This window comes from Ananas comosus, linkage group 21 (genome assembly GCF_001540865.1).
Source record: "Ananas comosus cultivar F153 linkage group 21, ASM154086v1, whole genome shotgun sequence".
NCBI lineage: Eukaryota > Viridiplantae > Streptophyta > Magnoliopsida > Poales > Bromeliaceae > Ananas > Ananas comosus.
This window is the reverse complement of record NC_033641.1, coordinates 7980346-7991099: the sequence shown is the minus strand read 5'-3', so window position 1 is coordinate 7991099 and position 10754 is coordinate 7980346. Positions and strand designations below refer to the sequence as shown.

Below are 10754 nucleotides of genomic sequence, written 5' to 3'. Positions count from 1 at the left end.
AATTTTTCAAATTTAAATTTTGATATTTTAAAATTTTCAAAATAAATTTGATCTTAAATTTAATATTTGAAATATCAAATTTTAAAATTTGAAATTTAAAATTTGAGATTTTAAATTTTAAATTTTAATTTTGAATTTTGAACTTTAAAAGTTAAAATTTTAAATTTAAAAATATAAATATAAAAATTAAAAATTAAATATAATGATAGAGGTGATATTATCTTTTTTATTTCATCTTAACGTTATCTTTTTTATTTTCGAGAACAATTCAATTTAATTTACTGAACGATAGCATGTCGTTGATGACAAAAAATAATGTGCTACATCACNAAAAAAAAAAAAAAAAAAAAAAAAAAAAAAAAAAAAAAAAAACCAGAAATTAAAGTTGAGTGTTTGTTTTGTATTTTGTCCTTAGAGAAAAGAGAAACAACAACTAATAGGTCACATCAGTTCCATTATTATTGGGTCTACCAAAATTTACAGTAAAATTTTATTATAATAATTTTTTAAAAAAATCAATCTAAAAAAATCAAACACTAAAAAAAATTTAATCTAAAAATTACAATTTTAGTTTTAGTTTTAGTTTTGTATTTTATCTTTAGAGAAAAGAAAAACAACAACTAATATGTCACATCAGTTCAATTATTATCGAGTCCCCAAATTTAACTCGATTACTATAATTTTAAACTTTCAATCCAAAATAATTTATGAAATTCAATTTAAAAAATTAAAATACTTAAAAATTTCAATCCAGTAATTACAATTTGAGTTTTATATTTGCGTTTCATCTTTGGAAAAAAGGAAAACAACTACTGAATCTGACAGTAAAACCTGATATACAATATTTAAAACTTGATTACAATATTGTGAAAAATTAAATCTAAAAAATTACAATGCCAGAAAAATTTTAAAAAAAAATTAGAATTTGAGTTTATCGTTAGAGAAAAGAAAAATAACAATCAAATTTGACGGTAAAACTTGATTATAATATTTTAAAAAATTAAATCTAAAAAATTACAAGTCCAAAAAATTCAATCCAAAAATTACAATTTGAGTTTATCTTTAGAGAAAAGGAAAATAACTGCCAAATCGGACGGTAAAAAATTAAATCTAAAATATATTTTAAACAATATTTAAAAAATTATTTATAACTTTTAACTGCATGTAACAAAATAAATTATTTATACCTGCGAAGCTTTCTACTACATGTAACTAAACAAAATACATATAGTTATAACAGCCGCATTTTCACCGATATGTATCTCCAGCTACACTATATTTACAATTATATTCAGCGAACGGCCCCCTAAGCGTGTTCTCCGAAGAGTCATCATCTTGATTGAGTCCTTAAGATTTATCTGAGTGCCAAAGTTTTGCATAATGATGTAAATAAAAAACAGGCAAATCAAACAATGTAAAACGAATTGATGTGGTTTAATTCAATAAGTTACTGCTCCGAAGATCATTATGATAAAGAACAAAATAGATAGTCTTAACACCCCTACTGACGTGCATAGAAGAAATCAAATGAATCAGATCTCATGGAGTGGATAGGAATTTAACCCCTTAAATACTCGACGAGATTATGGGGCGGATCAAACCCGTGATTTCTTCAAATCGACATCAATTTGCTACAAAATCATGTTTGTCCGAAAAGATTAATCTCTAATAAGAAATTATCAAGAAATAATAAATCTTACTGTAGACAGAAGTCAAATTACCAAGAGTATCTTAAATGAAAAACTGCAGTCGTGATAAAATGCGATGACACGAGTATTTGATCGTCCAAGCACGGTGCCTTTGCCCGGTGCCATCAAATGATACAAGTGAAATGCCTACTTATTAATTATGCAACTTGTTACCCTTATACGCGATAAATTCAATACAAACATTGCACAAACCTCTCAGTTTCTCATTTCTCCTTCCGTTCTCGACGAAAGAAAGACTCGAGATAAAACACAAAACTGCAGTTCTCGAACAAAGAAACTCTTAAAATGTTTTCGACTTAATCCTGTTTGCAATGACCTCTATAACCCTCTAGAAAGCAAATCTGTTAACTCTAACTATACTTGGGTGGTAACAATTGGTGCGTAAATATTCCATATTCCATTCAATTACCTTGAATAAAAGGAGGGCAGAAATTTGTAGTATCAGTTTCCAGTGATTTCCTTCTCCTTAGCCTTGCACATATCATCTGCGGACTTTACAAACCGCTTCGTCATCTCGTCGACCTACAGAAGAATAATGGGTGAAATGACTACAAAAATTATGCATAACATTCTCTTCTTTGCTAAAGAGGCTTTTTTAGGTGCCCACCTCCTTTTCAAGCCGTTTTATGTCGTCTTTGGACATATTGGAAGAAGCTTTCTTTGTCGAGTCCAGAGCCTGCGATGTAATAACCAGTTAAAATTCCAAGAACACAAAACTGATTTTAGCAGTGTAAAATAGACGACCAATCTTTTAAAAGAATATTAATATAGTGAATCAAACATAAATTAGATAAGTAGGAAGTTTTAACTCAAATCACCATAAATCTCAGCAGCTTGATCTCTATTGACATCTACAAATGAGGCACTCTTTGATATCATATAAGATAGGCCCCTCAAAGACCTACATCGGTAATTGCTTGCAGGAAAGCTCTTATGAGTTTTATTCCACCAACAAAACAACCAGGAAAAGCTCCCAATATCTAAAAAGAAAAAAAGTGGCGAAGCCACGAAACCTCTTTTGCCATTCGATTCTAATTTCAGCTTTAACTTCCACATAGTTAATAGTAGCTAGATCTCTCTCGATCATCCCTACAGAACATAGAGGTTTTTACACGTGTAACCTGGGATAAGTTGGCCTCTGCACTTTCTTTCCATTAAAACAAATTATGCATGTAGTAATTTAGAGACTTAGCATTCCCATACATACACATTTATAAGCAATTGCTTGGAAAGTTTTAAAAGTTAAATATACAGCCCTATCACAAGAAATTTTATGAAAACGCCTACGAGTAACAACCGGTTTGTGTTTCCAAAGAAAAAAACAATTATATTCAGGAACACATATGCAAAAGGACCTTCTAGTCAACTTTATGTCAAGTGAAAGAAAAAATAAGGGAGCGACACAACAAGCACACTCAGGGAAAGAACAAAAGACAGGTATTAGGTATAGATTAAGTGTCTGCGGTAAACAAAACGTAAGGAATTTTCCGCAAAGATGTATTTAAGTATTTGAAACTTTGATTATAATGGCATTAACAAACATTACGATAAAAAGAACTGCGCCGACACGTTCAACACTGAGATCTTTAGACATCAGAAACCAGCAAACCAAGAATACATTTCACAATTCTCAATAACATTCTGAAATAGCTTAAAAAAATTATTCAAAGTTTTGCAAACAAAAGTTGCCGTCAACTAAATTTTAGTCAATCCATGGTCAATTAACCCTATGCCAAGGTAAGGTGTCATCCAACATCTCCTTTACCCACCAGGCGATTAAAGGAAAAAAAAAAGAATTCAACTTTTTGCTGTGAAACTACAAAGTAACAAATCCCATACTCTATAAAGAGTTGACAATGTTTTCAAGTCAAGGTTTCATCAGAAGACAGGATACTACAGAAGTCTAAATGGGCCATCCTTAATAAAGAAGACTTAGTCAGGTGTCATGTGCAGCAAAAATATGCTATATTTGAAAATTTTCTACTCGAGACCAATTTTACATTGGCAAGACGATTGAAAAAAATGGAAGGCCTCTCTTTCCTTCTAGTTTCTCATCACCTTTAAAATATTTCAATGAGCACAAAATTTAATCTGACGCTCTTCTAAGACCCAAACAGAGCACCGTCTATAATAGTCACAACTTCACTCAACTACGAAATGTCAAAATTTAAAGAAAAGCACTACAAAATGTCAAGCAGTGAATCCTATACCTTTTGCCGTGCTCTTCTTATACTCTGTTTAACATCTTCAGCACATTTAGTAACCACCTTACAGAGTGCCTAAATAAAGAGAGCACAAATAAGATGCTTTTACAGGTGTGAGAAAAAATAGATGTATACACTTGTTTGTCTTAGAGAAACCAAACCTGCATATTCTCCTTCGTCAATCTGAATGCACAAAAAAAAGGAGAAGATCAATGCAATGTCAGAAGATACCGAATAATTAAGAGTAATTCACATATGTTCAGAACTCAAATGATAAAATATACTGAAAATGAAGAGAAGATAAATGCTAAGGACTGGATAGAAATAGGAGACTTGTTCTGCTCTACTAGGCACAGGCACATACATGGTAAACAAGAACAATAAATATGTTACTAGATTATACCTAACTTATAAACAAAACAACCTCAAGAAACTTACGGCGGAACAGGTGCAATTATCCTTTGGCCATCTGGTGTTGGATTTATTCCCAATGGAGATGAAATGATCGCATGTTCCACTGCCTTCAGAGACTGCTTTTAGATTAACAAAGTAAGAATCAAGAAACATCGAAGTACTTCATCAATAACACATATCTAATTTCACCAGCGTACTCACGTTAGGATCATATGGAGTAACTGATAGGGTCTGTGGATCTATGACAGAAACAACAGCTACACGATTCAAGGAAATTTTTGCACCTCCTGTCTCCACCATAATATGATCAAGCATACCTACAAAAGAGATTACCAATATTCTGTTGATATTTAGGGTCATGAGCACAAAAAATGTATATTATATATAAAAATAAAAGCCAAGAAAGAATACCTGCGGACGCCCTTCCTGTACGGAGCTTACTCAATTCCCGTGATAAAGCAACAATAGCAGCCTCCATTTGCGAAAGAGCAGTTGATTTGACAGTTGGTCCGATATCAGGAACAACTTGAACTGTATCACCTTCATCCTCATTCTCTGCATAATAGCAAATGGAGAAACATAAGGACTGTCTATAAAAATTTTTTTTTTTTTTTGTTGCAATCTCCTGACAATTACAAACACAATCAGCAACAGTCATAGTACCAAATTTTTATTCAAGAAGATTCCAATAGATAAAGATTACAGTGATAAAGTAATGAAAAGTCAGAAATCAATCAGCATTATAGGTGTCAAGCATGAGTATGTGTGCTGTCGAGTACAGTTGGTTTTGGTCAAGTACGATAAGGAACAAGAGCATTAGATGGATACAAAACACTAACGCAGCTTGCTTTTTAATATTGAAATCCTTAAGTCCAGTAAATTACGGGCTTAACTTTAGTGTACTATTATAACAATATATTCACGTATATAAAGTCGTCAAAGAGAATATACACACAAATGTATGTTGCTAATACTGACAGTATTGGATTTCCATCAAATCCGGCCAACTAACAGGGTCATCTGGATCCAGCCAACTGTCAACTCCTTAATACCTTGAAGGGAGCAAACAAAAAGAATTCTTCTCGGAATCAACTAGAAATGTCACAGTTTTCTTATAAACCTATAGGAGCTAACATCAACATATTTTTGATTCCACACACTTAAAAAACCTTCAAAGTAAGCCAAAAAAAGAGGTATAATTTTTAACAACATTAATCCTCAGAGTAAGAATCTTAAACCAACTTTTACAGACAATATTGATTTTGCTAAAAATGCATTACATTTAGTTCCACAATTCATACATATTCCAATAATGAACACAATAAAAACCAAGGTTGTAAATAACGGATAGTGGGCACATAGCGTTTGGAGGTCTCATAACGGAAAGCAGATAGCGAGCGCTACAAACCCATAGCGGGTTTCACAATAACAAACTTAATATGTTTATGTTTCTTATAAAAAGTACATATAATTTATAAAAAAAAGACAAAAAATTTTGAAGAAAAGACAACTATTCATTCCTTTTTTAGAATTGCAAATCTATAATATTTAATGTCATTATCTATTAAGATTAACTTTAATTACGATTTAGCAAACCAAAAGGACATAAAACTTGAAAATCTATAATCCGTTAACAATCTAAACAATTTGTAAATGAATGCCAAAAAGAATATCTTAGGTAAATAATTAAAATCTTATTCATCAGGAAGATACTCTTCTTCTCTTTCACTAGAGATATTCTGATCATCCACTTGGAACCCGACCCGATTAGATATTTTAACACGTTTACACTTTTTTAAGTTTTGGGCTCATAGCGTCCTTTTTCTGAGCGCTTTATAGCGGCTGCTTTAGCGGACCCTATGTTGCTAAAGCGGCCGCTATGAACACGAGTCGCTAAATTTCACTAAAGATTATGGCATAGCGGTAGAACATAAAATCCGCTATGACGGGCATTGCGGCCACAATTTAAAACACTGTTAAAAACATGTTAAAACATACAAGGACCCCCTCAACTATAGGCCATCTGCGATATGACTGATCAACTGTTTTTCTCTTGATTGAGGCCCTCCCAACTTTTGATTCTTTGATTTCAGTTAATCTCATCAATCAAATTGGGGGTTTTCTTAGATCCAACTGTGATTCCGACAAATTTAATGGTTCCGAACACTATTCAGATAATGAAATTGCGAACATCATTGAGTGTTAATGGAATCGCAAACATCGTCAACTGTGTGAATCCCAAATTCTCTAAATAAAAATAATTAAAAATGTAGAAAAATATATAGCTATGATAAATCGATCAAAAATAGTCTCATTGTACAATTTTACTCGTCCCAATACCACTCTAACAATACCAATTTCAACTAAAGGAGTGTGACGCTATTAAAAAAGCTCAGTCACAAGCTTACTCGATTTCCTTCCTTTCGCGAAACCCCTCCGATTCAAGAAGTAGAAATCGGAGACCGATCGATCGAACAAGCTAAGTTGGAGGTCGAAACTAGGACGATCATCTCTTCTTCGCGATCCGTGGGGAGCTGGAGCGGAGAGGGGCGAGAGGCCGCTCAAATGGCGAGCTCCGCGGAGGAAGAGGAGGGCCCTCGATGTGAGAGCTCGCTTAAGACAAATCGCCATGGCTAGGGTTAGGGTTTCGGATGTATAGAGGGTGGGGGAAGGAGGAGGAGATGAGTCGGAGAGTGAGAGAAGCGGGAGCGAAGAGAACGTCGTTCGGAACGGAAACGGGTCGGATCCAAGTAGCACGATCCGAACCCGATACATGTTGGGTTTTTTTGCTTTTCTTTTTCTTTTTCTTTTTCTTTTTCTGTTTTGCTTAATTACACCCAACTATATATTTTTGTTTACTACATCTCTATCCTTTTCCGATCATCTTACTAGTAGAGTACTCGTGGCATAGATAGTTTTGGATATTGCCATATATATACAATTGTATTTAGCTTTACTCTTTGAGAGGTGGATGTATTTTGAATGTTGGATGATTAGAATTGTATTTTAGAATTTGTATGTACAGTGAGCCTTTGTATTTATATATATGTTTCAGTTTTAGCAGTTTTATACTTCTTGTTGTAGCTCCTATCTGTTCGCAGGTTCAGCTATCGTTTTATATACTCGAAAAACTCCTATGTATACGGCTGGTCTGTTAGTAAGCCCGGAAAACGTGTTAATCGGGGCGTGACACCTATATTGTTCTTTTTCATATTCATTGAATATTTTTATATATTTTTTAATGTTTGATGGTGCTGGTGATACTGCTCGGGGACAAGCTGACCTCATGTGCCCTGGCTGTCCACATCCAAAACACCGACCCTCACGCTGCTCGCACTGCCGGGCCCAGTGTGATCCCCCACATATCACGCACGGTGGTAATCCCTGTGACTGCCTCTGCTGCTGAGGTCCCCCAGAACGCCGACGCCCCGAGAATCCACGACTTTGAGAACGCGATCGTGGAGGTCTCGGCGGACGCCGGCTGCTCGACTGTCCAACATCATCTGAAAAGGGGCGCTTCCTGTCCTGACTCTGCCCCACGGCCTGAGTCCTCTCCTGCAGTGACACCTCACCTCTCTCCACCCATAGGGCCTGCTCTATAGACGCATCTAGGGTCCTCGACCTCTGCGCCCGCGCTAACCTGAAGATGTCCGGTCTCAGCCCCTGCTCGAACATGTACACCCTGTGCGCCTCGTCCCTAGCCACAAATGGCACACAGTTCAGGAGTCGAGTAAACTCCCGAACGTACTCCTGCACTGGGCGATCTCTCTGCTGAAGCCTCCTCAAATCCTCCTTGAGCTTCTGCTTCACACTGTTGGGAAAGAATATCCCAAACAGCATTCCACAGAACTCATCCCACCTCAGCTGCGCCGCCACCAGCCCCTGATCTCGCCTCGCTCTCCGCCACCAGTCGTGAGCATCACCTGCTAAATAGTGTACTCCCAGAGGTACCTGCTCCCCCTCCGGAATGAACAGATCCTCAAATAGCTTCTCCATCGCACTGACCCACCCCTCAACAACCCAGGCCTCAGTGCATCTGCCATCAAAAATCGGTGGATCAAAACAACGAAAGCGAGCCAACCTCTCCGTCCACCGCTCCTGCTCGGCTTCTGTCAACTGTACTGGCCTCCTAGCAAACGCAACTGGCGCTACTGGAACTGCTGCTGTCAGAGGGACTGCTGCAGCTGGTGCTGTCACTGGAGTAGTCGGGGGTGGAACTTGTGACTCTGGTACTCTCGGTGCTGAATTCGGTGACTGAGCTACCCTCTCGCACAACCTCTGCAACAACTCCCCCTGCTGCCTCGTCACCTCAGTCAGGGCAGCTAACTGTGCACTCAGATCAGGGGGTGCGCTAGCCTCAGGTCGCGCACTCGGCTCCACAACAGGGGGTGCACTCGCCTCCGGTCTGTCACCCTGCTCCTGCCGAGTACTCTGCTCCATCTGCTCAGGTCTCTCAGAAGGTCCTACATGATCCTGCGCCAACTGGGCACGCTCCCGCAACGACGGTCGACCTTGGCGATAATACATAGCTGAAAGGAACAAATCGGGGTCAGATACAACACAACACTCTCGACCCAATCAACGAAAGTCTGTAAGGCGGTCCCTGTTTCCCTCCAAAATTATGTCGTCTGCAGCAAACATAATTTCTCAGGCCAAAACAGAAACTCCTTCAGTCACTCACTCTACTCTAGGAGGAGTTAGAATAAATAATCATTGACTTTCGCAATTAAATTACGCCTCTCGCGTCTTACTTTCCTAAAGTTTGCCAAACTTAGGTTTCTTAGATCCCAACGACCTACAGCAAAGCTCTGAAATCAACTTAATCTGTCACGCCCCAGATTATACAATTCCCGGGCTCGTCGACAAATCCGCCGTATACAAAGAATTTTTCTTGTATATGAAGCGTATCGGTAACTGAAAATATACAATACTACAACCAGTAGTATAGAGCTGTAAAAAAACCAAACACGTAGAATAAAACAAGTCTCACATACATACAACAAAACGCTATACAAAGGTACTCGCTTCAGCGAGTTATAACAACTGTATGTACATGAACTCAACAAAATAAACCGAAACTACCTGCAGTGGTGGATCCTCTATCTCAGCAACTAGTCGGGTAGGGCTCTAACTCGCGACGCCCTTGCCTCGATCAGCCTCGGAAGGCGTGGCAACTGAAACCGGTGGCTCTGCAAAATAGTGGTAACAACTGGGCGTGAGAACTACTGTAAAAACAAATAGTCCTCAGTGGGTACCGCCCTCAACATCATCGGCCCACCCACTAAGACTACAGTCAGAAACAAACTAGTAGTTAAAGCTGGAAAGAAATCTACAGCTACCTGCCACTACACTATCCAACTGTAGTAACTGTCAAATCTGACCCAATCTCAATAGGAACTGTGAACACACCCATCCCGGGGACTGTGAACGCACCTGTCCCGCCTGTCTAAGCCACGCTACCTCCACGCAAAACAGTCCGTGGATAGCAAAACTAGTCAGTGACATCAACGCGAAAGTACAAAGCCAAACTCCGGAGTGGCACTCGTGGGAGCTACCCAACCGAGTATGCAAGCGTATCTCTATCGAGCTCAATCAGGCTCTCGCAGGCTATAGTCAAATAAACAGGGTCTAACAACCAAAACACACGTGTCCTCGGCACAATCTGATGCTACATCAGTAATCCGGGTCCACCGTCAACCCCAACGGTACCCAACAGTCCGGAACACTGTAAACACTACTGTAAAAATCGGCTCGGCATCCCAGCATGAGCGTAACAGTAAATTAGACTACCTGGGATACTCACCACAAGAACACTGCAACTGTATAAAAGTATAACGGCCCCTAAGGCTAAATCAGGTAGTTTAACATATGACAGATTCCGAACGCTGGTTTTCTCCTATGTTTTATCCAAGTCCAACATGTATGATTAATAACAGCTAATAACATGCTCCCAATTCAGTTAATATGTCTAAAACATACCTACTCCTGAATTTGAGCTAAACAATAACAACTTGTAATATTAACGATACATGTCGACCAATAATACTTAGGAATAAAATAATAATAATAATAATAATAAAATAAAAATTAACCATATTCTACCTACACAGAAACCCCCTATTCCTACGGTGCACGTAGTTAAAGGAAGGGGGAGAGGGTACGTATGGATAGTTGAATTCATGTCTCCCACACGTACGTGAAGTAATTAATTAAGAGAGAAAGCAAAGCCGGCTTCGTTGCTGCTCGAGCCCCTCAACGGCGCTCGGCTAAAGCTGTGGTTGCTGCGCGGCGCTTCGGCAAGCTCCCACGCCAACGTCAGCATCGCAGCGTCCCTCGAATCCGCTCCCGCACAAAAGCGACAAGAGCTGCAGCGGGGCGCAACCTAAATCGTATGCTCCACCCAAATAGTAGCCTTAGGATGAGGATA

General features: G+C 38.1%; 1 protein-coding gene across 3 annotated transcripts; it reads right to left on the bottom strand.

Annotated features, from left to right (window-relative positions):
* On the bottom strand, positions 1166 to 7128 carry LOC109726854 (ribosome-recycling factor). 3 transcript variants are annotated; one of them, XM_020256673.1, is made up of 9 exons: positions 6736 to 7128; positions 4739 to 4882; positions 4529 to 4644; positions 4352 to 4443; positions 4075 to 4096; positions 3920 to 3988; positions 2317 to 2385; positions 2119 to 2231; positions 1166 to 1358 (listed from the first exon to the last, which is right to left on the bottom strand). In XM_020256673.1, exons 1-8 carry the CDS (start codon positions 7100 to 7102, stop codon positions 2151 to 2153), a joined length of 960 nt encoding a protein of 319 aa, XP_020112262.1. In that variant the 5' UTR covers positions 7103 to 7128; the 3' UTR covers positions 1166 to 1358; positions 2119 to 2150. The 3 variants fall into 3 exon arrangements, with proteins under 3 accessions (XP_020112262.1, XP_020112263.1, XP_020112261.1); XM_020256674.1 differs by lacking the exon at positions 1166 to 1358 and adding an exon at positions 1383 to 1631; XM_020256672.1 differs by lacking the exon at positions 1166 to 1358 and having other exon boundaries at positions 1713 to 2231.